The following is a 26,363-nucleotide window of genomic DNA, read 5'->3' as shown; positions in this document are numbered from 1 at the left end:
GGTCAAATATTATATCTCTGGACGAGAAACGTGAACATAGCATAATTGTTTTGTCCAACCTGGAAAATCCTTTTGGTTACACTATTTTAAGGTGTCTTTGTTATAGTGTAAATAAACATTTGAGTACTGACTAACATTAATGAATGTACTCATACGGTTAGGAATATGGTATATTATAGGGTTTATGGTTAAACATGTAATTATGCATCATTTACCGTTATCGCTACAGTAAGTACATGTAACAAGGACACTAAAATAGTGTTACCCCTCTTTTTACAGCAAATCACATTGCATACAGCTTTAATGAGAATTAAAGCAAGTGCATGATGCAAAAGGCAGTTACTTGCAGGTGTATCATTTCCATGAGTCAGTGCTGGAAATTAGACCTAGGTGTGAGACGAAAAAAAACAACCACTTTCATCTTTGGAGGCTGCATAACTGAGCTGTAGGGACATTCTGATGGTTTAAATGGAATAAACAAAAGGATACATCTGAAAGACAGTCAATGATCACGGCTCCAACATCCTCTCACCTTTGATATCGCACTTTATGTTGAGAGACGTCAGTCTAGACAAGTGGACTCCTGCTGTGTGGGGTGAGGAGGAGAAAGCAGGCGTGATGAACTGTATCCTAACAGCATGGACGCCCAGCATGGACATTACTGGAAGCTCCAGATGGCCTGAGACACTCATTATACTTCACACCAGCTCCCATGCAAAAAGAGTTGAAGAGGGCAAGAACAAAGGCTAAAAAGCCTGTCCTAAAATGCCAGTAAAGAAAAACCCAAAGCAATAAATGTGAGATTCATGCAGGTGATCAATAACTGGACAGAATTCCTCATACATAACTCAGGATGAAGAATAGAGCTTTTAATACTTGGACCCCACAGCATGTGTCACGTTAGTTTTCATGGACCTCCTCCATCAGTATATTTCTTAACATATAAATGATATTTGCTCCTGTTAGTGCAAATGTGTAAGGCATACATTGAAACAACTCTAGAGGACACAGTGGGCTCATTTTATGCATTTATTTATGTAGCAATTTACGTTCTGATTAGCTGCTGAGAGGCTGCATCAGCAGTTGGGTAATAACCGCACGTGTCTGAGCACACGCGGTTCAACGTCTCAGTCCTTCACTTCTTAAATCTGTGTGTTCCTCTCCAAAAATACCACAAAAGTTGCCTAAAAATGTCCCCGTTCTGAAAATCCCTGCACGTCTGCAATTTCACCAAAACCTCATTTCATGTTCTCGCCCTCCCGCCAGTATTCATGACTGCCCCTTCCCCCAAATTAAAGTTCCCATTTGCAAAGCTAGTGAGGTCACACATTAGCAACAGAGGACAATCAACTTTTTTTTCCCCGCCAGAGGGTTACAACCATCCTCTTTACACACACAAAACAGCCCTCTCCTTATTTTAACAGCCAGAGAAGAACAAAAAAGATTAAACAATAAACTCCCAAACCTTTTGTACAGAAAAACCAAACTAAATGGAGAAAATGTCTTTTACATTAGTCCGCAGATATCCTCTGTGATCCTCGCCCGGGCTCTGTAATTTTAATAGGGAAGTGAGACACACACGTTTACCAAATACAGTTCGGTGTGTCAATGCGAGGCTCTGTGTGTAGTGGGCAATGTCAATACATCTCTATCACTCGTTTAGCCGTCCATCTGTTTGTTTTATGTGGATTAGAAGAAGGTCTTGGCCGTATGTATGATAGTGATGTGAATATGCATGTGTGTCATAAGTTAACAACATGTAAGTCTACATCTGTGTATGTCTGTATGCAGGTTTAGGAGAGTCTTTAGGCCAGTCCAAAGCCTTCAGAACATTCCTGAATGGCCAGCAGCAGCATGTGTCTTAACTTCTCGTAGCTCTCATACGCCGGGAGGTCCAACTGGTTAAAGCTGGAAGGAGAGAGAAACAGAGGTGAAATAAAGCAAGATGAAAAAAAAAAAAAAGCAATAAGCCACTTTTGATTGTGCAACTGCCATGCAATGTAGTAGCATACCTCATCCAATCAGTTTTTAGAGGTGCTTAATTGCATGCATTATGAAATTTCAGAATGTGTTATATGAATACATTTGAATTGTGTTTTATGAGGCAACAATGTTCATTTACCAAGTGTGTGCAGAGGGCAGGCGGTCAGTGGAGCGGTCATCTCGGTGGATCTGGAATTTCTGGATGCCATTCATTCCCTCTAGTGCAGCAAAGCCCTGCAGTGGCACTTTGGATGTGCCCGTAACAAACTGCAGGAATTTGGCCCGGTCAGCCTGGTCAAAGGATCGCAATGCACGCCAGAACCACTGGATCTGTGTAGAGAAAGGAGAACAGAAAATAAAAACCAGGTAAAGAACAGCAAGGTGTCTTAAGGCCAATTAACACCGCACAGACAAACGCCAATAAACAAGTTGGCTGTTGGATTTAGAATTTTATGATATATAAACAAATATTTGACAAGATGTTTTCATGTTTCATTTTGCATAAAATATTAGTATGTATCATTACATGTCTTGAAAAATGTGGTTGTTAACAAAATGGCTAAATGGGACTACGAAGGTTGTCATGGACATTAAACACCATCACGCCAAAAAGGAAAACTCCTCTACTCAATAGTTCGCTTGTACATAAAGACTGAAAGAGAAGCTTGAAAGGTGGTGATGCTGAAGTCATGCCACTGTTGTGTAGTTAGAATATAGCCTAACTTGTTTGTATTTAAACTTCCAAATTCATTAATTGTTTGTTTCTGAAGATTTTCTTGATGAATAAAATCATAAACTTATGTTGGTCACAGATCTTATTCCTTTTTTTTTGAGAACCACCGTGATGCTAACTTTCGGGTTGGCATGCAAAAATATGTCATCCCTGCAGCGCTCTTTTGGACAACCTTTTTTCTTGCTCGAAAAACTGCTTCAGGAGGTGGTGAAAATTATGACACTTTGTCATAGTTCATGAAACACTTCAGAAAGATATGCAGTGTTGAAGACAGTAAAAAATAGTGTTGTCACGATACTAGAATTTCTAACTTCGATACGATACCTTGAAAAATATCGATATTCGATACCATTTTCGATACCACGGAGAAAAAAACTGCCACAATATTAAGGGGGTATTTTTTTTTATTTAAAGCAAAATATAACAAGTTTAGAACATGACAATGAGGTATATTTTACATGAACAAAAATGTCCTGAGGTAGTGCACATTTATTAAAAGCATAAATGCTGGTTAATACATTAACATTATTTGATGAACAGATTTAAACGCAAACGTGCGTGCATCACACGCCAAAACAGTGCTCACTGGATCGACGTCAAGTCACCTTTATTTATATAGTGCTTTTAACAATACAGATTGTGTCAGTATCAAATTGGAGGAGAGTGTCAGTAATGTATAATAATAAGATTAAACATTCAATTTTCAGTTAAAGGCATTTCATTATTTAATTCAGAGATTTCATTGTCTAGCTCAGTTTAGTTTAATTAGTATCTGTGTAATCAAATTGATGATATTTGCTAATGAAGGCAAATTGCAGAATTAAATAATAATTCTTGAATAAAGTTAAATAAGCACAAGTTAATTTACATTTGCCCACAGGTAAAATGTACTTGTCTAAGATCACACAGAATGAGCAGCGCGCTGCGTTTGTTATGTTGCTCGGCAACCACTGAAACAGAGCTGTCCTGTCAGTCAAGTAAATGTCAAATCAGCCTTTTATTAACTTTATTTACTTTCTGTTAACATTGTGGTGGTTACGGTTCGTGAAGTCGTTAAGCTCCTGGTAACCCGCGAGAGCACCACAAGTTTATCCTCCATCATCGTACTCTCCGGGCGTTCAAGCAACTAGCTTTCATCACTAAAACGGAAGGCCCGTGAGGCGCATAAACAGCGCGCAGAACGCTCGCTGGAAAACAATTGACAATAGGCGCATCTCATTGCAAAAAAACGCGTCAAGTTTGATCGGCGTGAGACGAGTGCGCGTGTGGTGTTTGTCAACGCGCCTTTGGAGAGAAGTGAAAGTGAAAGTGAAAGCGCGGCTAGTATCGATACTTCGGGAAATTAATATTGGTACCGTTCAGATATTTCAGTATCGATTTTTATCGAAATATCGATATTTTTGACAACACTAGTAAAAAATAATGAAAATATTATTTCATGTCCTATGAGGTGTACATACCTGAATAGAACTGGACTGATATTTGTGGTATTCTGTATTGGCTTTGAGGTCGTCAATGTCGATGGTGGGCAGGCCGGAGATGAGCAGCTCCAGCTCTTGCTCAGTGAAGATGGAGATCAGTCTCTTGGGGATGATCTCATAGAAGCCCTCCAAGAAGGCGGCCAGCTGTTTACGGATCGCACCTAAGAAACAAAGATGTTTCAGCTTTCTGATAGACTTTTGAACCTCCCCCTTCCTCACAAGCAATGACATTTATTGAAGTGTATGCACACCTGTCATCTTCATCTGGCAGACCAGATGCACATATTCCTTCTTATTCTCTTCTGTGACAATGATGTTGGCACCATTGGCCTTCAAATCTCTAACTTCACACACGCCAAACTCTTGGACCTGTGAACATATGAGGAAGTGATTATCATGCCTAACCCAAAACCTACCAAAACTATCTTAACTAAATAAAATATTTAAGTGCAAACTGCAGCCCATACCTCTGTGCTGAATGTCAGCTCGTAGCCCAGAGTGGACACATCATTCTCCAACAAGTAGACCAGACCCTGGAAGAAGGGATAGTCTTCGCTTTCCATGTCCGTATACCTATGACACAAAAAAATCCAGCTTATTATATATACATTGTAGAGATAAAAACAAACTAAATCACAATAAATGAGGATAATCCTTTCTGGTACCTGACGCTCTTGCCCAGGATGTGCTTGTAGAAGCTGCGTGTGAAGTAACACTCTAATAGTCTGTTGTCATAGACTGCTTTGGCCACCACACGTCCCACAAACTTAAAGTAGCTGAGATGGTTGGGGTTGCAGTGGGAGGAAGGATTGATGGTGTAGGTGACACGGTCACCGGGTGAGGTGCGGAACAGGGCATACATGGGGTTGAACATCTCTCTGGAGATGATCATGTACCACTCCCTTAACAGCCCACCTGCATCCTGACCCTCCTCTCCTTCAAACACTATATACCTGTAGAGAAAGAGACCATGTGAATAAAAAAATAAAAAAAAGAGAACAAACAACTGCCCTGCTCTTGCAGCTATCTATAAAAAAAAACATGCACATCAGTGAGAGAGTGTCAAAGTGAGAAAGCATGAGAGATTTACAGTCTGTTCTTCATGTCCTCTGGGCTCTTGCGGTGCAGCTCTCTGTAAGAATCTTCAAAGACATGGTCTCTTCTCACATGGACGGCCATATCCTCTTTCCTCAGCCCCTCATCCAGACGCTCCAACTCCTGGCGGAAATACCTAAGAGGCACACTTATTAGATAAAGACTGCAAACAGAAAATTAACAATAAAAGAAATATCCATAGATGTCAGCTTTAGACTAAAAGGCCAGTAGAGAAGGGAGAAGAATTTTTTTTTTTTTTATTATAAAAAAAACGTAGAAATTATATTATGTTTAGTCTGTACTGACAATTTAACAGTAAAGTGCATTTTCCACAAGTTCTCATTACTACACAGAGTTATATAAAAAAAAAACTCAAGTAAAACATCTGGATTCATTCTCCATAATGATTTTTAATAGACTTCCAGTACTTTAGTACACTAATTTATTATTAGCATTACAGTAAAAATCAAGGTAATATGAAAGTTATCACAATGTTGTATTTTTTTTTTTTTTTTTGCATTTTATTAATAAGAATGAGTTTTTTTATATTACAGTAATAAGAGGGGACCTTGTATTTTTTCACTTTAAATTCCTAATGTACACATTTTGTATTTTTCTTTCTAATGTACACATTTTGTTTTTTTCTTTTTTTTCTTTTTGTTTTTTCTGTATTTTTTTGTATTATGTACAGGATCTTTGAATAATATGTGACCTAAGATTTAAATGTTTATAATGACCGAAGAAATAAATTACTACTTACTACTTCATTTTTTGTCATATAAATGTCAGTATAATTATATTAAATATTAAGAATAATGTTAAATAAATTTAAAAAATGGCAAAAAGAAGTGTGATGTCCACTTGCTGAATTGACAGCTCCAAAACAACTATTGAAAGCCCAATGTTTCGACAGTCAGGTCTTTATCAGGCACATATCAGGACAATTTAAAATATATCTAATTTCGCATTGTTTTTTATTTTAGTGTGAAATATGACCCAGGAAAATGTTCTTAATTGTCATGAAAATAATGTCACCATTTCATAAAAAAGTATAAAAGGCAGAAAAATGATCTTACTTCCGCTTGACATCAAAGTCCAAGATGCGGATGTAGTCAACCAAGACGGCGAATGGCCCATCTGCCAGGTGAGTTGTGGACTGACGCAGGATCTGATTCAGCACTGTGCGGTGGGTCTCTGTTAATGGCAGAGAGAGAGTTCATATCGAGGACATCTTTCATCAGCATTCATCATGTACGCCTCTACACTGTGAACTTTCATTAGGGACCACGAGACAGCTTGTGTTTGTTTGACTAACCTGCAAAACGCAGGAACTTCTGTGTGTCTGGAGGCAGGTTGGAGGAGATGTGCATAGAGGATGGCTCCCTGGAAAAGAAGGGGTCCAGAGAGGAGGGGGTGGCGGGGGTGAGAGGGGCAGGGGATAGTGGGGGTGGCTCGTCCTTGATGTGTGACAGCTGGCTCTCCCGAGTATCTCGAACCGGAGGTTTGCTTTCCCGCTCGGTGGCATGCACCAGGAAAAAGGCCTCCACTGCAGGCTGCAGCACTACGGAGGTACAAAGAGATTTGTTAAATTAAGTAATTTCTTTTCTAAAAAATTCCTTAAAAAATAAGATGAATAAAATACCTAAAACTGCATGTTGGTCATGAGACTCTTCAAGTTCTTTCAGGCACTCCCCCAGCATGTCCCATAGCTCGTCTAACAACAGCTGCTCGCTCAACAATGGCAGGTCAGGCAAACGTTCCTCCTGTTCCTGCTGGCTGCTGCTCTCTTCACCTACTCGCACACATAAACCATATTGTAACATGCATTGTATATAAACCAGTTATTTCAGACACTGATTTTTCTCAAGTTGCATCAATGCAGCACCAGGCATATGAGTCCTGGATAATGTGTTTGTAGATAACATTGTTTGTAGAATAATTATGCATTCCAATATTGGTCTAAAATGGCCTAAAAGAGTAATCTAATACTATATTAATGCATTCACCTACTTCATGATGCTTGCGTTGCAAAGCCATCATCATGCAAGTATATGACTGTACATCAAATGATATTACATTTGAAGTTTACTTAAATCTTAATATGGAAAAGGCAATAGGAGTCTCTATTAGTCTCTTATGCTAACCAATGCAAACCAGAAACACAAATATTGACCCTAAACTTTTAAACAGTAGTGTAGAAGTGTTGTTATTATAATATTTTGTTTAAAACACAACGATCCATATTCCAATAATAACTGGCAGACTCCTTGCTAGGGTTGATCATCTTTGAATTTTAGCAATTTCGATTCCACTTATCAATTCCCAGTTTCAATTCCAATGAGGTAAAAATTCAAAATCAAACATTTAGATATCAAATAGTTACATTGTTGCAGCTCGTTACCATGCACCATAATCAGCAGCCTAAAGAACACTTGTACAAATAACTTGCCTACTTTAAACAAAAATACATCAAAAATAACAAGCCTAACTAATATAAATGTCAAACATTAATGACAAGTAAACAGTCAGTAATAAAATAAGAACAAATAAACAAATTAGCAATAGCACAAATAAACAACTGAAAGTTCAGGTACAGAAATTTAAATCAAACGCAATCAATTGTAAAATAACTGCATGGTTTTCTTTTTATAAATAACAGATTAATCCTTAAAGTAACAAAAGTTATTCAGCGAGTGATTTTCTTTTCTTTTGTTGTTTGAGAGACAGCAACAGGAATATAAGGTTGCTGTCACTTTAAAAGCAATTGCATAGATCTAATATACTGATACACATACGTTTTCTTTTTCTACAGTTTATGTTCTCTTAAGACAAAACTGACTGTTTATGAGGATATTTTGACAATTTGGTGTGCATTTGTCTGTTCAAACCCAAGATGATGTGAAAGAACTCAATTCAGTATTCACACATTATATGAGAGGTGCACACAAGAATTGATAAGCGGAATCGGAATGCGCATGTCTTAGTTTCTCGGAAAATAGGAACCTGTTCTAAAAATGGACCATTTTAGCACCATTATAGACACTATAAATTATAGCAGTCTCATATGAGGACAAAGTAGTTCAGTGATTCATGTGCTATAATTCTATGCACTGATGTTTCTATTGTCATCATTTCACAGCTATTGTTTTACAGGGCCTTACCTAAGGTTGCCTGGTCCTGTTCTAGGGGTGAAGGCTGGTCCACATCCATGGGCGAATCATCTCTTTGAGCTGCTGGGGGCTCGGCAACAGAGTGCACCTCCGACTGAACCAGGGGAACCAAGGAATAGGATGAGATGAGATTCAATACAATTCCCCCGACAGAGGAGAAGAGACAAATAGTGTGTATAATGTAGGAAAAAAGATAAAATGGGGGTAAGCACAGACCGAAACCAGAAGCAGTGATAGAGACTGAGTATCATGCATCAAAACATTCAGAGACATTGGCAGGAAAAAGGGGGTTGGGATGGAGCTTTAGCAAAGCAGCACTGATAACCAGCCAAAAATCAAACCACACACAAAAAGACAAAGCTACAGACGGGAGAGAATCAAAAAGCTGGACGCAACATTCAAATATCTCAAATAATGCACCATACAGGCTTTGTGTGTCAAATGCAGCACAATGCAGTGGAAGGCAGAGCAGTAGAGAGGTGAAACAGAGAGCTGGGGTTTAGAAAAGAGTCACTGGTAGGTCTTATGACAGAATGACTTGGTTTGTCACTGGAAAACAATTGTGGGCTCAGCGGAAGTTTTGTAACTTTTAAAATAGTGTCTAGGTATTTGATAAACAGAGCATTGAGGTGCTTTTAGAAGATGTATAGTTTTCATATGAACTACAAGCAAAAGGTTTACTAGCTTCATTATATATAATGAGTACCGAGGGCTTGGTGATCTAGTTCATATTTGTGATGATTTTGTTGGTGATATAAAATGAAGCATTCTGAGCATCACAGTCATTTTAATTAGCTTTTTTGAGTATGAAAACTTAAAAAAAAAAAAAAAAAAAAAGATTATAATAGGCTCTCAGGTTTACATGTAAAGTTCAAAAGTATGGATTTGGAAATTCATGCAGATTATTCAGACTTCTCAATATATTGAGTCTATATATAATTTGTTAAATTGGTGCATTTAAATATAATTAATATTTATTCATTCATATATTATATAATATCATATAAATTATATATTATTTTTGTTCATTTAGTAAAAAACACTATTTTAATACTTTATCTTAAGAGGTGATATGTAATATTCATTACAGATGTAATGAATTCAGTAAAAATAGAGAGACACATTGAATAGTTAAATGGGTGAGAAAAATCAAGATTTGTAGCTATATCGCTGTACCCTGTGTGTAATGCAGTGTTACATCTAAATAAATAGAAAATATTACTATTATTATTATTATTATTATTATTATTATTATTATTAAGTCAGTGGTGTCCTGGGCTGTGAGATATCATCACTACGAAATACACAGGGTATTATGAACATCATGGGTGTGTGTGATGGTGAGTACAGTCAGTAGCAGTCTGCCTGCTGTCAGTGCGGCCCATGCTAACCGTGGCTGCGCTGGCCGTGCCAGCGGGGGGGTTGTTGGTTGCAGAGGTACTGGGGGCAGACGATCCAGCCACAGCCACAGCAGCGGATGCAGCAGCAGCAGCAGCAGCAACAGCAGCAGCGGAAGAGGATGCAGATGAAGAGGGTGGGGGGGCCTGCTGTAGACGGCGGGCCCTCTGCCCCTCTCTCACCATCTGAATGATGGCGTCCGCTTCAGCCTCTAGCTGACGGACCGCAGCCTGGATACTGCTGGCCGAGCCCAGACTCGTGGAACCTGTAAACAAATGGAGAATGAATCTAGATAGGCCCGTGAACATTAAATAAGCTGTATAGAGCTCAATGGGAGACGAGACTCAATTGAAAGCTTCAATGTGAAGCGTGGAAACGTTCTTAAAGGATTAGAAGATGCCTCCGTGTTAAAAGAGAGTGACTTACTCAGTCTTCCTCCTGTCTGTTTAGCTTTCTTGTTAGCACGCCGTGTGTCTTCTCTAAGCTGAATAATGACTTGCAGAACACGCAGGAAAAACTTCTGCGTGGAGGTCTTGGAAGTGAGCGAGCTCATGCAGGGCAGCTGCAGCTCACGGCCACCTAACGTGCGCTTCTGAGCAGCCACAATCACCACACTCTCTGACCCATCAAACCTGTAATCCATTCAGACCAAAGGAAAAGGACAAGTATGGTTATTTTTGTGAACCCCATTCAGCAGAATCTTTTATCTAGGAAGTTTCTTTAAAATTATTTCAAATGTGATTTGAACCTCCAAGTTTTCTACAACCAGCTTAAATCCAAAGGTACATTACCGTTCAAAAGTTTGGGGTCAGTAAGATATTTTTATTAAAGAAATTAATACTTTGATTCAGCACGGATACATTAAATTGATCAAAAGTAATAGAAAATGTAAACATTTATAATTTTACATATACACACACTAAATAAATAAATAAAATAAATAAATAAATAAATGCTGTTCTTTTGAATATTCTATTAACTCAAAGAATCCTGGAAAAAAAAGTAGCATGGTTTCCACAAAAATAAGATTTTTCAATAAAAATAAGTAGTATTTCTTGAGCACCCAAACAACATATTAGAATGGTTTCTGATTATGATTACTTGATTAAATTCAAGTACTGTGTAAAAATGAAAGTTTGGGCTTGTTCACAATCATGTAAATTTTGTAACGATATCTCAAAGCAAACAATAGTTAGGGTATTTGGAAACATGGTGGCCTTTTATTCAAAAGTCCAAAAACCTCTCCAAACACTGAACATAAGAACTACTTAAATAGCAAGCTGTGTGCTCCTATTCTATGGTGCACAGTAAATCAAGACCAGTCAATCTGATCGATCAATCCAATCGAAGCGCGCTCCTGCTGTAAAACACTGTCCGATTGGCCTCAACACATCGTCTCTACCCACCATACCCGAGAACAAGTTTACATTGGTTGAACCTTCAAATGACATTAGGAAACACGGTGTCATGATTGCGACACAAATCGAATCCCGGAAGTCCTATAGCTTTAGCCAAGCAGCATGTCATGTCACTCCGTGAGGATTTTCTCAAGATCTACGCATCATGTTATGTTGTGTGTGGGCTCGTGTGAATCAAGACAACCTGCTCTAAATAAAGATGTGCGGTTTACTAAGGTTTCGCGAAGTTAAAAAGCAGTATATTGTTTACATGAGAGTCAGCGGCGTCTTTTTATGGTTTTACGTTATCAAATTGCAATCAGTTTATGAGATCTGCCAAATTTAGTGACTACAAATTGAGTCATAGAATGTGATTATTGGCCAATATTGATCTGGGGCCGATTTACCGGAGCATCCCTTCATAGTGCTATTGTGAAATCACAAAGGCTGCGATTCAGTTAAATAATTATGTTTTGCAGGTTGTGAAGTGAAGCGTCATTTCACCAGATTTACATCGTAAATTATTTATAAAAATTATTTATTTATTGACGCCAACACGGGGGAATACGTCAATATGTTTCTAAATATGCAAATTGTTGTTCATTGCGATCCTCTGCAAGTTTGCATGTTTTGATGTCTAGGCTACATGTTCTTGTTCAAGAAATTACAGTGGCTGTAGCATTTCTATCATAAAGAGGCCGCCAAATATTAAAGATTAAGTGGAGATTTTAATAAAGTTTTCAGCCAATATCAAACAAGGATTTGATCTGGTGTAAATTGTAACAATCAACAATTGGTGCCCTCTGCAGGCATTTGTTATAATACAGAATTTACATAAGTTGATTGTTTATATTATGTATATTACATTATCACCCAGTTTCAGACAAGGCTTAATCCTAGTTCCAGACTAAAATGCATGTTTGAGCTGTTTTAAATGAAAGCAACTTGCACTGACATATATTAAAATATGTCAGTGCCATTGTTTTGTCTCAAGATGCACACCAGTAATGTTTTTTTCTAAGGCACGTTTATAAAAGCTACTTAAAAGCCCTAATTGAATCAAGCCGTAATCCTGATTTAATCTAAGCGCTGTCTGTGAAACCGGGCCTATGTAACGGTGTTGTTCAATAAAACTATATGATTGCTTGGTTTTGATACTTTATGTGAACCAAGTATTATTGCCTCATTATAATACATGTATTTGAAGTCATTTTAAAGTCACCGTAAACCAGAAGTTGCGACTGACTTTAGTTCAGTTTTGTGACGTACTTTCTGAGTGAAACAGAATATTGAATGAGAAAAATAGAGGGCGTGGCTTGCTTTTTTCCTGCTGGGAATTGATTGGATCTAGAAAAGAGGGTGTTCCATTCAGCTCGCTGTCAAAGCTTGCAGCATGATGTCAGATGTCATGATGTCAAAAATTATGTCAGTTTGACCGCTTGGGTAGAACATCCTTCTCCAACCCAAGCAGTCAAACTGACATCAGAGAAGGAAGGCCATTCCAGAGAGGAAGTATATTTTTAGATTTTGATCAAAGTTTACAAAGACAATTTTTTTTTTGTGAACCAACTTGCACAGATAAATTGTTCACCACAAGACAAGTAATGTGCATCAACTAAGTAAATAGGGTCAATTTCGATTTCATGTCAACTTTAAAGGATTATTGTTCACTTATGTCAATTTTTATTCCCACAAATATAAAAAAGTTTTTTTCAGATTACTCGATTAAACGTCAAAATGTTTGTTTTACTGTATTTTTAATCAAATCAATGCAGCCTTGGTGAGCATAAGAGACCTTTTTCAAAAAAAATCTAACCAACCTCAAACATTTGAATGGTAGTGTAGGTAGAAACTTTATCATCACCTGCTGGTCATCTTGCCCTTGAGGCGTGTGGTGATGGATGGGTCATCATGAGAAGCTTCAGGAGACTGAGCATCAGCACGAGCTCTTCTCTGCTGCTCCAGGTTATACTCCCTCAACTCTGCCAGTAAAGTGCCTGAAAAAAAAAAAAAAGACCACACAGCAATTCAGTTTTGCAAATGAAAACTAAGATGAAAAATGGGCTATTCATGGTGGTAATGACAATCATGAGCACAACAGCACATGCCTGGACAGCTTAACCAGCCCTAACGAGCGACCATACAGAAATCTTGAAAGTATAGTACCGAAAAAGGGTGGCAAAAAAATCCTGATGATTAGGTACTGACCGATTTGTTTGCAGAGAGTGTATCCGAGGTGACGTGCCCCACTGAGCAGAAGTTTGAGTACAGTGTCTCGGGTTAGTCCATCCCCTCTTGACAGCTGCAGCAGGATGTTGGCTGCATCCTCTAGACCTTCCTCTGAACACGAGTGGGATGTCAGCACCTGGACACAAACCACAGGGGGTAACTAATTAGACTGCTGAGCTAGGTCAAAAGAGCCAAGGGTTAGGAGAACCAGACATGAGGTGACATATGTGCGTGCACTATCATTAAATACCTCCACAGAGAGTTGCAGTTGTTTCTCCGTTAGTCCAGTAGAGGCAAGTTTGGTTTCAATGTCCGTGCTGCTCACTGCCACCTTCTGTTTTCCAGCTAAAATAGTGAGATATGGTGAAATACTGTACTGCCAGAGGCCTTAAAAATTGACTGGTCAATCACAGCATTATACAAAATTATTTGATTTCAGAATGACCTTTAAAATGTATAGAAGTGTATATATGGATATCTTCCATATAAATGTGTGGTCTTTTTTAGTTATTGCTAATATCGAACAAATGTTTACCAGAATGGCAGTGGTGCATAAATACTGTTGTAATGAGGTCACAAGTGTGTTTATAGAGTATTTTACAACGGTTTTGAACGTGGCTCAGACAATCATAATTAAGGCCTGGAACTATCCGTTTTGTAATAATGATTTCAACTTAGTGGAGACTGTAAGAATAACACAAAACAGCTGGTATTAATCCATGTTTTTAATCTATTATGGTTTCAAACGCTCAGTCAGACTCACCAGCAATATTCCCGGAGGTTGTGGTGCTGCCTGCAACAACAGATACCATAGTTGCTGGTTGAGAGGGCATCAGGCCTATTGAACTCTGCGTGGTGCCCACACCTGCCACTGATGAGATGGTCCCTGTCCCTGCTGTGGTTTGAGTGGCAGGTGCAGAGGGTGTGGCAGTTGGGGCCTGAGGCACTGGGTGGCTGGCTGGAACCTCCGTGGCCTTGTTGTCAGGTAGAGCGATGGAGATCAGAGAGAGCAGGCGGAGGAGTTTCTCAGTGAGGAGAGAACTGCGGCGGATCACTGGGTGGGACAGCATGTTCATCAGCTGGCCCAGCGGAGACGCCTCAAGGCTGAACAACGCACCCTCTGTCTCACCAGCACCCCCTAGAGGCACAGTCTTCATGGAGGCCTTGCCCTTTCGGCTCACATTCATGTTGTCCAGCTTGACCAGGAGATCCCAGAAGTCAGTGGAGATGCCCAGGGACTGTGGTGTAACTGAGCAGGAGCTCAGAGAATTGTGAGTAGAAGTGGGATTGCTCGGAATAGCTGAGGAGTTACTCTGACTGGTGCCACCCGACCGGCAGCTTGCACTCGCGGTCGGTGTTAAACCAGCACAAAGACGAGTGTCCAACTCAGATGAAGAGGCGGACAGGGGATCTTTACAGCGTTGCTGAGTGAAGTGACTGGGAAATACCTACAAGAAATATAAGAGAGATACAGAGACTTAAAAAATAAAGCTGGGCTTGACGGTGCGAGCGCTTCACTTGCATTATGCAATAGCAATAGATCTTTACAAACTGTAAAATGCATTCAGGAGCATGCGTGTCAAAAAGTGTGATTATTAAACTTGATTTTAAGTAGGGATGTCCCGATACCACTTTTTGCAGAACGAGTCCGATACCGATACTTTCATTTTTGATACTCGCCGATACCGATACCGTAACCGATCCCAATTATTTAATCCAATTTTGATACTACAACAAAAACTACCAGCCTAATTAATGTGAATTTAAAACAAGTAACCAGTCAGTAACAAAATAAGAACAAACAATCGAATTACAAAAAGGACAAAAAAATACAATAGAACAAAGAAAGGCTACAAATAAAATAATTTTTAATCAAATTGTTTTTAGAGTTTTTCAGGTAGATCTAACAGGTACAGAAATTTGAATAAAGTAATCAAATGTGAAAAAAAGCATATTTATTACTGTATAAATTATATATAGATAGATATTTTTGTAAAGTTGAAAAGGGTAGCCTATTTAGTCAAGAGCAGTGAGTATTTCTTTGTCCTTTGATTAACATTAAAACACAGAATCAGGTTTATCAAACTGCTGCCCCTTTAAGACCGAACGCATGGACCACATTTGAACATGGTGACGTTCATTTGAGATATAACCGACTTTGTTTACTATAGGATACTCGCCAAGACGGGCGTTATTACATAATTTTGTGTGAATTCGTCCATACAAGCGCAAGACGCGCTGAGACGCTGGTTTGCGGGGCGCGCGCTTTGGATGTTTGCGTTCATGGAACTTCTTGACCTGCACCGACCTGCACACGTCCTGTAATAATGTAGGGAACCACTCGTTATACTTAAATCAGGTAACAGTTCATGTTTTACTTTACTTACATATACGATTTAGTTTTCATCCAAATAACATGTGCTGAGTGAACCATCAGCAATCAAGAGCATTCAACAGAAGTTCTCTCTCTCTCTAGTTAACGTTAATAATAATCTACATGCCTCATTTTATTTTCTTTGCCATTGACATTCAACTGAACAAAATTTCCACTGATGTCTGTTTAAGGGATGTGCTCGCAAAATGTACATGGTATCGGCAAATTTTTATGAGTACGAGTATGAGTATATGAGGACAGTATCGGCCCGATCCCCGATGCCAGTATCGGTATCGGGCCATCCCTAATTTTAAGTTATTTAATGAAATATGAGTGCTGCACATAGTGGCACTGTTGCACGTTCTACAAGCTTGTGGTTTCAGAGCAGTTCCCAATCAATGAATACAGTGCATTTATGCCAATAGATTGCTTATAATCTACTGTTGATGACAATGTTTACATTTTAATATGTTGTAGATGGTTTAAAGAATGCATATTGTATATAATATATAGTATAATATAGTATAAATATGCATATATCTTTTTGAACGAGCAGGCAGCAATAGTAAAGCATAAACATTTTAAAATAAGAGTACCAGTGTATTTTAGCTTGTTTATAATTAAACATCCTACATTATGAATAAATATTTTTTTCCTGTTTTTTATTTTTTGTTATTTTGGTTACACAAAAGGTATCTGGCATTTAATTCAACACATAGCCTACTCTTCCCATCACAGGAAGGAAAGACTAAGAACCTTTAAGGAGAACTCCGGTCAATTTTAACATTGAGCTAATTTTTTTGTCAATTTGGAGTGCTGTCGGTACAGAGAACAACGACAAAAATCGGTGTTGCCTACACCATGTTATCCTCTTTTTAAAATTTGCACCCTGTTGACTTCAATGGGGCAAGTCCACAGTAGTCGATTGTTGAGTTCACGCGCGTGATCATAGGTTACTAACTAACTGCGTGCACTCAACAATCGACTACTGTGGACTTCGACTAAAAACAGGAAATAAATACAGGTATGAGCGCTGGCTGAATTAACAATTTTTATTCATATCTTTCACATCTACTGCAGTCAGATTCACCGCGTTCACTCTGAAGGAATCACTCACATTGGCTGTGCACTTGTAATGACACATCAAGGATGTTAAGAGGCTAAAAGCAGGTTTAAAACTTGCCCCATTGAAGTCAACAGGGTGCAAATTTTAAAAAGAGGATAACAGATTTTTGTCGTTGTTCTCTGTACTGACAGCACTCCAAATTTACAAAAAAATGAGCTCAATGTTAAAATTGACCAGAGTTCTCCTTTAACACATTCAATTATATAGATATGACTTTTATCAGTACAATAATCTTTTTTATACAGTTGTTTTCTTGTATCCCTTTAATAAGGAAAATCACATTATTTGATATTTTTAAAGTGCTCCTTAACAGAGGAACACATGTGCTCCTTGGGGAAAAAAAGGTAAGTGTCAAGACCTGTAATGCAGTGACAAATGATTTCACTAAACAGCAAAACACCGTTAGCTAAAGGTTCTCTCTTACCTTGGCTAGTTGGATGAGGGTATCCAGTACATGTCGACAGACAACCGGTGCAGCCTGCGGGTGAATGTGAACAGTTGATCCACCTCCTCCACTTGCACATGCCACTCCTGCTCCTGCCACTCCACCGCTGAGCCCTCCCGAGCTCATGCTCCCTCCTGTTGAATGCCTCTCCGTGTGTTTCCTCCCTGACACCCGCTGGATCTGAAATATATTGGTCCTGCATCCCAGAGCTGCATCCATTGATACAGAGAGCCAGGAGAGCTGACTAGAACTACGCGACTCCACTCTGTTCAACAGCTCCAGAGAGGAAGATGATGAGCAGGACGATGACGAAGAGGCTACAGCCGTCTGCGAGGATGAAGAGGAACCCTTTCCTCCACTGGAAGAGCCCTGGCCTAGTGAGCGCTTGCCACGGGACTCCTCCAGGCGTGTGCTCTCCAGGCACAGCTCGCTCTCGCTGCTGCGCTGCAGGATAGACAGAAGGCTGCGGATGACCCAGCCACGTGTCTGAGAATGGTAGCACAAGTTACGCAGCACTCGGTGGAGGCGGCTGGTATTTAGCTTGGGCTCATCCACGAACAGCAGCACTAGAAGGCAGGACAAGGCCTCGTGGTCCAACAAGAGACGCCCCCGCAGGCGCAGGAGAGAATCAACGTTAGAACTAGAGGGCCTAGATTTAAAAATAAACAAAAGATGAATTAGAGATATTAAAACGTAACTGCCCACAAACAAATACTGCTTCCATCAGGGCTCCACAGTGCGAGAGTTTCACTCGCATTTGTGAATAAAAAAAATTGATGTGTGCAAACTGTAAAATGTATTTAGGAGCAAGTGTGAAAATAAAAAGTCCCCACAGGTCCAGTATAAAAATTAAAAAAATTCTGAAATTTAATGTGGATGGGAAATAGGCATATGACAGTATAAAAGTTTCATGTTGTGATAATTTCTGAAGCTTCTATCACGGTTAAAGGTATTATCATGATATTGAAATAAGTTGCAAAAAAAATAAAATAAGTGTTGTCATACCACAACAGGTTTAATAACTAAATGAAGTGAACATTTAAATTCGAAGCATTTCAAAATAAGAGTCCTGCATTATGCATAAAGTTTTTTCCTGGTTATTACTGGTATTTTGGTTACACAAACTGTATCTGGCATTTTATTCAAAGTAAACTCTTGCATCTTTTGTCTTGCCTGCTCTGTCACAGGAAAGAAAGACTAAGAATAGAGATGCACCGATTCCAATTTTCTGGGCCGATTCCGATTTCCGATTTTTCATTAAGTTTGACCTGCCGATACCGATTTTAGCCGATTCCGATTTCATTTTTTCTAACCACTTTACAGCACACACAAATATTTATTTTATATCTTTTCTGTAATAGAACATTTTACAATTTGCATAGTACATATTTTTTTGAACAGATAAACGCTATAAAATAGAACTATATAAATTACTCCAGGTGTGGGTAATTGACACACATCTAAAGTGCAGTGTTATGGAAGAACCATTTCCTTTTCACATTCAATATCCAATAATTTTTTTATATATTCAAACTAACCGTCTGTATGAAAACAGGGAATGGCAATAAAATAATATATAAATAAAATAAATATAGCCTTGCAGTATAAAGATATTTCTCAAAGCACACACACACAGGCCTATTGCAATCACTTGTACACACTGAATAATGAAACAAGTTTAAATGGGTATATTTTCTATAAATATTAGTCTTCGTTTTCTTTTCTTTTCTGACATAGCCTACTCCAGTTCTTGTTAAAACGCGCAAATTCGGTGCATTTTGGGCACTTTTTTTGTGAAACCCTATTTAGGCTATTTTGTCCATCAAAAGTGTGCTTTCCCTTTAATTGAGCGTGAGCAGTGCAGCAAATAGACTCGGCGCCGAAACACTCGCTTCACTGCTCGCGGCGCTCCTGCTTGACGCTCACGCGCTGCTCCTGCTCCCGTTGTGAATGCACTCATTGTTTAACATGCACGCCGAAAAAAAATACGCGCTTGCGGTCTGAACGTAATTCACGAGGTTTTCTACATGTCTGTTCCGTGTGCACGTGTGATGCTGATGTTGCGCGATGTTAATCATGCGGTGCCCGAGTGCATTTGATCGGCATAAAATCGGGATATGTCAGACTGACCGGCCGGTCGCCGGTCAAGGCCGATTACGTGAAAATCGGCCAATTCCGGTCACCAGCCGATCAATCGGTGCATCTCTAACTAAGAACATTAACATATATTACTTAATATATAGATTTCTCTAGTATCGCAATCAGAATGTGTATTACAGTTAAAGTATCAAAGTACATAATTAAATACAGTTTGAAGCAGAAATATTTAAAAACCTACTTTTTGTATTCTAACAGTAAATCAATCTGCTTGTAAATATCTCCTTTTTATTTGATACATTTCCAGAGCATCCCTACATTTTTCAACTTAATAGCACATATGCTCCTTGAAAAGTAAGCATCAGGCCCTGTCCATCGTTACACTCACCGGCTGTGGTTGGCACTCCCTCCCATTTGAAATGTCCCTCCTCTTTGCACAGCCAGCCGGGTGTATTGTACTCCACGGTTGCCACCGAGACGGCTTGTGAAAGCGGGTGAGCGTAGAATGGCAGACAGCGCTGAGGAAGAACTGTGACCGAACAACCGCTCATGCATCAGTTGTCTCTGCCTGGCCTCTTGTTCCCTGCGCAGTGCTGCAGCTTCCGCTGCAATATCTGGGGGCATTACTGCCAGCACGCTGTCCTCCATGTCCTCCAGAACGGATCGCCGCAACTCAGAGGGCAGTGTCTGGATGAATGTGACAGGGTCCAGAGGTTGATCGCCCTGTGTGGGTTGCTGGGATAACTCTCGACGCTGCTGTTCTGCCCGTTGCTGAGCCAAGACCTGACAAAAAAAAGAAAACATTCGTCACACATCACATGTTTGGATATCTTTTATAGTGAAGTATTTTCACAATCGTTCACTCATACCTCTTCCTGAATTGCAGGTGGAAGAGCAGCTAGGAATTCTGGGCTGACCTCTGTCACCCCTGGCCCTCCACTCAACACAGTGTTAGCTGAGGGTGTCAGCGTGGAAGTGACAGGAGGCCGAGAAGGAGGTCTGATTCCCAGTTGGTTCTGCAGCACCTCTCGACGGATGTCTTCAGGCAGTGCAGCCAAGAAAGATGGGTCCACTCCTTCTGGCAGACTGATGCCTGCAATGAAGTGAAAAAAAAAAAAATGTGTGATACAAAGTTGAGGTATGGCTCTTTATCTGTCATCAATCTGTGCTGAAACACCGACCTGCCAGAGGGTCGTCATCCTCATTGCTGGTGGATGGGAGGGGCTCCTCCTGGATGGCTTGTGATTGGCTATCAGCACTGTCACTTCGTGGCATGGTCTCACCAGGAGACGAAATAGAAGTTGAGCTGAAATAAAGATAATAAAATGGTAAGAATTCAACAGTCAAATTTCTTTCACTATTGTATTAAAAAATAATGTAAATTAAAGGAAAAAATAGATAAAAGAATGGAAGAAAGCTAGCTCCTAACAAGTGACTGGCCTATAATTTAACCAATATTTAACCATTTGAGACCATCATCACAGGCCAATAACAGACTTGGCTTGACAAATCAAGGCCAAAAGGTTTGATAAAAGATCTGTTAATTATGTAAGCTCCAATGTCTAAAATCTTGCCAACAGATGTGTACCATTTGAAAATATTTTGTGAATTTTGACCAAATTTTGTGTAAACTTGTTTGCCACCGAAAAAAAAACTAAATTATACCAGCTACTCAGTTACAGATTAAAAATGTTATATGGAAATAATAACAATAACACAGTAATAAATATATTATTATTACGGTTATAATAATTATTATTGATTTTATAAATATACAATACATATCATGAGTAATAAAGATAACAAATAGACTTTAAAAATAAAAATAAAGTCTGTAATAAAAGCTGAACACTATCTATTTATCTATGAAGTACTTTGGTTCAAATCCTTACCCTGTTTCTGCATCTGTTTGCCTGTCTGTGAGGCCACTTTCACCACTTCCTGACAGTTCCTGAGACATGTGATTGGGTGGAGCGGAGCTGGTAGCCGGCTCTTCCTGCGTTCCTGAGGCGGGACTGCTCGTATCCATGGGTGAACCCTCAAGCTGAGACACACCCACTGGCACAGGCTCTGAACTTTCAGCTATATCTGGACTGAGAGAAGCTGAGACAAAGACAGCAGGGAAAATAAACCTCATGTTTGCATCTGGTAGACAATTCAACAAATGCAATGTAAAAATGGTGAATTGTACATGCAGTAGAATGCATGTAGAATGCAGTGGGATTATACAACAATTCTGGTTCGGCCTCTTTAAAAATGTTGTTACTCCAATGAACCACAGTGAGTAAAATCTAATTTTACAGGATTCAAAGTTAATCTACCTTCCCTGACTGCATCCAATGCTCCTCCTCCTCCTCTCTCACCAATAGTGGGTGCAGGCGACATTTCCATCTGAGATGCTTCTGCCTCACAATTCGCCCTATCAGGTGCAGAGAGCTGAGGAAGCCCCACCCCCGCCAAGGCTCCATGAGAGTCAGGATTGGAGTCAGCTAGCAGCAGCTCTGTGATTGGCTGGTGCACCTGCTGACTGATGGCTGTTTCCAGAGACACGAGGGCTTGCTCGTGGGGGGCAGGGGTGGTTGGGGTGACTTCTCCTGATGGGGGCGCAGTGAGGAAACCCTCGGAGGTGCAAGGAGGGTCCAGACAGGAGGACACCCCACTCTGGGCCTGTTCTCCTTCTGACCAGATAATAGAATGAATAGACAAAATGAGAATCAATTAAATTAGATAAACATGATAAATGACATTGTAGCGCAGTCGTAGAAGTTAATGCAAAGCCCGGAGATGTAATTGAGGGTCTGCAGTGAGGAAGGCAGTAAATTGTATAGTTATCTCCTTCGAGGGCCACACTATACTGATCCCCAACAACACAACTTACTACCTCACCACAACACAGCCACTGTGGTCTCATACAAATAGAGATGATAATTGCATTCAAACATATTACAGCCACAAGTGTTCAAAGATGTGTTCATGATGCAAACCTATAAATAATTGAGCAGTTGCTTAGAAACAATTGTTTGATTGAGCAATTGATTGTTGCCTAGCAGCAGTTACCGCAGCGATGAAGGTAGGTAGGAAGATCATCCAGTTGTCGAAGCGGTTACCGTGGGAAAGACAGTAGACTGTATAGTTATCTCCCAGATCTGGTGTGATCCTAAAACTATACAAACTACTACCTCAACCCACAGCCCACATAAAAACTCATCCAGAACCCTGGATCTTCACATTTTCACATTCGAGAAACAAAAAAGTTTGACTTCCATTTTTGAGCTCAAAGAAACAGCAATTGCACAAAATCCACTTTTATATATAAAAACTGCAACCATGCAATGTTTTTACCTGCAGCATTCTCTGCTCCATTGACTGTTCCAATCCCAGAGCCCTGCGGAAAATAAAAGCAACAATTAATCCACCCTTACGGTGAAATTGACATTAAATTAGGGATGTAACCTGTGCCCTGGCTGACACCCATGGCCATGCCATAAATTAATACTGATTGAATTCAGTTAGTAATGAATGGTATGACAAAAATCTTATATCACTGTAATGTATATAAATCAAAAAATGTAAGAAATCTATTTTTTCCCCCCACATTATATAGTAAATCAAAAGAGCATTCATAACAAATAAATATTAAGAATGGCATCAGCACAATAAATACAAAAAAATTCACAGTATCACTATCAATCCACAACCGTTTGGGGTTGTAAGATTGATTCAATTGTTTAAAAACGACACTAATGATTTATAAATTGTTACAAATGATTTTGATTCAAACAAATTCTGTTCTTTTTAACTTACTAATTAAAGAATCCTGAAATTTTTTTTATTTCAGTTTCCACAATCAATGTCTTCACAATTACTAGGAAGTTACAGGCAGGAGGAGCTAAACAGGAAAGTGGATCTAGAGTTGATAACCCGTGCTATATTAATGCGGCAAGTTGAGACTACTTGGCCACCATAAACAACCTATAGTTACACTCAATTGCTTCCGTTATAAATCAACGAAGTGTGGAGCACCTGTCTGCAAGAAGTCTGCAGACTACAATTAGTTTTAAGGCCGTTACACACCAAGCCAACAGTCCGCCGTTGGTGAGCGTCTGTTGGGCTAGTTTTTGCGGTGTTCCACATCGGCGGCAGTCACACAATTCAGCATGTTGAAACAGCGTCAGGAATGTCATTGCGAACAAACGCCCTTATTAACTATTCAGTTTAGTGAACGAGTCTGTGCACAAGAACAAAAGCGAGCAAAGTCGTCAAGATGGCACAGAAAGAAGGCTGTTCTAATTTTACGTCATCTTACCTGAGCATTCCAATACGCAAATATTTTCATAACATGAGCCGCGTGGAATGAAGAAAGTGATCAGAATGCTTGATATTCAAATGCCATGCAAGCGCTGCTTTGTTTACGGTTTGTATATCTGCAGTCCTAATTTCGTTTTACTTTTTGAAGTGCCGAATATCGACTAAGGATACCTGTTGATATAAACAGTTATTTCCTTATACACAGGCAGAGGGCACACATGCTAGTTAGCAGTTGCTTGTAGTCCTTTTGAGGTGTTCAAGCGCAGTTTTTAGGCCCAGACGCAGTCGAGGTGAGGCGTCAACACAGTCGGCTTTTGTCGCCGCTATTTCTTTGACGTGGGCTTGGTGTCACAGCCTTTATGCTTCACACTTGTTTTCTCTTTTTATTTGTTCACATTTAGCTCTTTTTACCTGTAGGCTTTGCTCTCGGGTCTCCTCTCCAGCTGCAGAACTCTCATTCTGCTTGGCCGTCTCCTCTTCCTCTGCCAACTGTCGTCTCCTTTTCTCCCTGCGTTCCTCCAGCTCCTCATCACGCAAGCTCTCCAGGTGCTGCAGTATGGGGACCTTCACCACTGAGACACCAAGCACAAGACTTGCCATTTGACATACGCTCAGTTATTTCTTCCTGCAGGACATGCTAAACAACAGATGCTAGGATATATTCATTTTGAGACTGTCTCACCTGCCACACAGTCATGCATGCTCTCGGCATCCAGGACTTTACACTCATCAGTCCATCTGGTTAAGGCGGTCGGTATACTTGAAAGGGTGCCTACAGAACACAAGGGTTTAGCAGGTGCATCTGTACCTATTAATGTAAAGCAGCGCATCTGTGGGAGACTCACCAGCTTGTCCTCCAGTGCTGCTCTGCTCATGGAAGAAGTCATCCAGCAGCTCATCATCCGAACGGGCAATAATGTGCACATCCTCGTTACCAACCAGGAGGCGGGCACGACCGCGAGACTGCAGAGGCAGAGAGCTTGACAGCTGCAAGATATCAGCTGCAGCACTGGGGCCCAATAATCTGAGACACAAATACAAAAAAGGAGTTGAAGTGTCTTATGTTTGCGCCACAAGTGGCAACAAATAGAACTGCAATTTGAGTCTCATTAATGATGTTTGCCATGTTTGAACTAAAGAAAACAAGAAAAGTAATGAAAGCTATGATTTTTTTAAGGTGGAAAAAACAATCAACTTTAAAGGAGTTATGCAAATTTCTGCACCACTGTGAAGTAATTTTCATATCTTTAGAAAACTGAAAAGCAAACACAAGTTTATTAAAGGAATCACCTTTGCAAGATGAGTGGAGGGTTGGGCTGACGGTTGCCAGGGTAATGTACATGGATAGTGTGACCTGTGTTGGCCGTGAGCTGGCGGAGAGAGCGTTGACTGCGTCCCATGCCTTGAGCCAATCTGCTGCTGGTCCCTGAACCCCCCAGCGTCAGCGAGCCATGGTCAGCGTGACGCACCATCAGAGGGTGGGAGCTAGGGATATTTCCTGGTGAGGGAGGGATGTCAGCTAAAGTGAACAAAGACAGAAAGAGTACAAGTGACACATTCAGTCAAAAGAAAAAAAAAAATCTTATGGCTGTTTAATAAAAAAGAAAGAAAAGAAAGAGGGAAGGAGAATAAATGTATAGTAGCTGAAAGATGTTTCTTAAAATACATATGACTTACCAGACGTAGAGAACATGTTATCAAACTCAATGATGAGATCATCATCTCGGTCGAATCTCTCAAAACGAATGTGTGGGGCAGCATTGATGTCAGGAAAATCTTCATCCAGTTCCATCTCTGAGCCTTCATCATCGTCATCTTCATCTCCCTCTTCATCATCCTGAGGATAATGAGCAGAGGAGATAAGTAGAGAACACACAAAACAATGAGAAATATGTGGAGATCACCTTCTTTAGTTTGCTTTATGGCTTTTTAAATAAATATTACCTGATCTTCCTCTTCTTCTTCCTCCTCCTCTTCCTCCTCATCCTGACTATCCTCGTCCTCATTGCTACCGCTGGAGTCTTCCTCCTGTGTGTGCTCCTCATCTTCGGGCTCAAGAATGTTCATAGAGTCTAAATAAGCAAAGAGAACAAAATTACTGTAGGATTCACCCCAAGACAGATTTAACCCTCTGGAGTCTGAGCTGTTTTCTGGGCCCTGGAGGTGTTCTGACATGCTCTGACATTTGTGCTTTTTTCAGTTATTTATAAACATGTTAATGGCAAAGGTGTAAATTCACTCTATATAGCACAAACAGGGCTACCAAAATATCTGATCAACATGCATGTATATGTTTGAATTTTTAAGAGAATAATGTTTATGCGTGGTTATTGGAAAAAATTGAAAATGTGAAACTGACTGAGCCACAATGCAAGGACAAAAGATATATTTAGAAGACGACTTATATTGACCATTTAAGATTTTGCTTACATCTTGTAAATATGTTTTGCTATTTTATTAAAAAGGTTACAATTACAACAATAATTACAATTTTAACAATATTTCAAGTGTACTCTTTCTTTGTAAA

At 39.7% G+C, this 26,363-nt stretch overlaps 1 protein-coding gene across 9 annotated transcripts in view; it reads right to left on the bottom strand.

The window, feature by feature from the left end:
• Nucleotides 1-848: 848 nt before the first annotated feature.
• huwe1 (HECT, UBA and WWE domain containing E3 ubiquitin protein ligase 1) overlaps nucleotides 849-26,363 on the bottom strand; it is a 50,425-nt gene continuing 24,910 nt past the window's right edge. For 6 of the 9 annotated variants that reach the window (XM_079850351.1, XM_079850353.1, XM_079850358.1 and 3 more), the window contains 30 exons: nucleotides 25,781-25,908; nucleotides 25,514-25,673; nucleotides 25,127-25,355; nucleotides 24,682-24,860; nucleotides 24,519-24,608; nucleotides 24,248-24,408; nucleotides 22,871-22,913; nucleotides 21,850-22,206; nucleotides 21,421-21,631; nucleotides 20,710-20,834; nucleotides 20,398-20,621; nucleotides 19,917-20,311; nucleotides 17,411-18,080; nucleotides 14,250-14,934; nucleotides 13,737-13,831; nucleotides 13,466-13,622; nucleotides 13,122-13,254; nucleotides 10,287-10,492; nucleotides 9,854-10,125; nucleotides 8,454-8,556; nucleotides 6,935-7,084; nucleotides 6,608-6,853; nucleotides 6,369-6,486; nucleotides 5,288-5,428; nucleotides 4,863-5,150; nucleotides 4,665-4,770; nucleotides 4,449-4,566; nucleotides 4,177-4,358; nucleotides 2,123-2,313; nucleotides 849-1,908 (listed from right to left, as the gene is read on the bottom strand). In XM_079850351.1, the coding sequence (XP_079706477.1) occupies nucleotides 1,806-1,908; nucleotides 2,123-2,313; nucleotides 4,177-4,358; nucleotides 4,449-4,566; nucleotides 4,665-4,770; nucleotides 4,863-5,150; nucleotides 5,288-5,428; nucleotides 6,369-6,486; nucleotides 6,608-6,853; nucleotides 6,935-7,084; nucleotides 8,454-8,556; nucleotides 9,854-10,125; nucleotides 10,287-10,492; nucleotides 13,122-13,254; nucleotides 13,466-13,622; nucleotides 13,737-13,831; nucleotides 14,250-14,934; nucleotides 17,411-18,080; nucleotides 19,917-20,311; nucleotides 20,398-20,621; nucleotides 20,710-20,834; nucleotides 21,421-21,631; nucleotides 21,850-22,206; nucleotides 22,871-22,913; nucleotides 24,248-24,408; nucleotides 24,519-24,608; nucleotides 24,682-24,860; nucleotides 25,127-25,355; nucleotides 25,514-25,673; nucleotides 25,781-25,908 (6,266 nt within the window). In that variant the 3' untranslated portion in view covers nucleotides 849-1,805. The remainder of the gene's footprint in view (nucleotides 1,909-2,122; nucleotides 2,314-4,176; nucleotides 4,359-4,448; nucleotides 4,567-4,664; nucleotides 4,771-4,862; nucleotides 5,151-5,287; nucleotides 5,429-6,368; nucleotides 6,487-6,607; nucleotides 6,854-6,934; nucleotides 7,085-8,453; nucleotides 8,557-9,853; nucleotides 10,126-10,286; nucleotides 10,493-13,121; nucleotides 13,255-13,465; nucleotides 13,623-13,736; nucleotides 13,832-14,249; nucleotides 14,935-17,410; nucleotides 18,081-19,916; nucleotides 20,312-20,397; nucleotides 20,622-20,709; nucleotides 20,835-21,420; nucleotides 21,632-21,849; nucleotides 22,207-22,870; nucleotides 22,914-24,247; nucleotides 24,409-24,518; nucleotides 24,609-24,681; nucleotides 24,861-25,126; nucleotides 25,356-25,513; nucleotides 25,674-25,780; nucleotides 25,909-26,363) is intronic. The other 3 variants (XM_079850359.1, XM_079850357.1, XM_079850356.1) reach the window with 3 other exon arrangements.

Source organism: Squalius cephalus (genome assembly GCF_949319135.1).
Source record: "Squalius cephalus genome assembly, chromosome: 18".
In the NCBI taxonomy this organism is placed as follows: Eukaryota; Metazoa; Chordata; class Actinopteri; order Cypriniformes; family Leuciscidae; genus Squalius; species Squalius cephalus.
The sequence above is the reverse complement of the archived record's forward strand: the minus strand, read 5'-3'. Positions and strand labels throughout refer to the sequence as shown.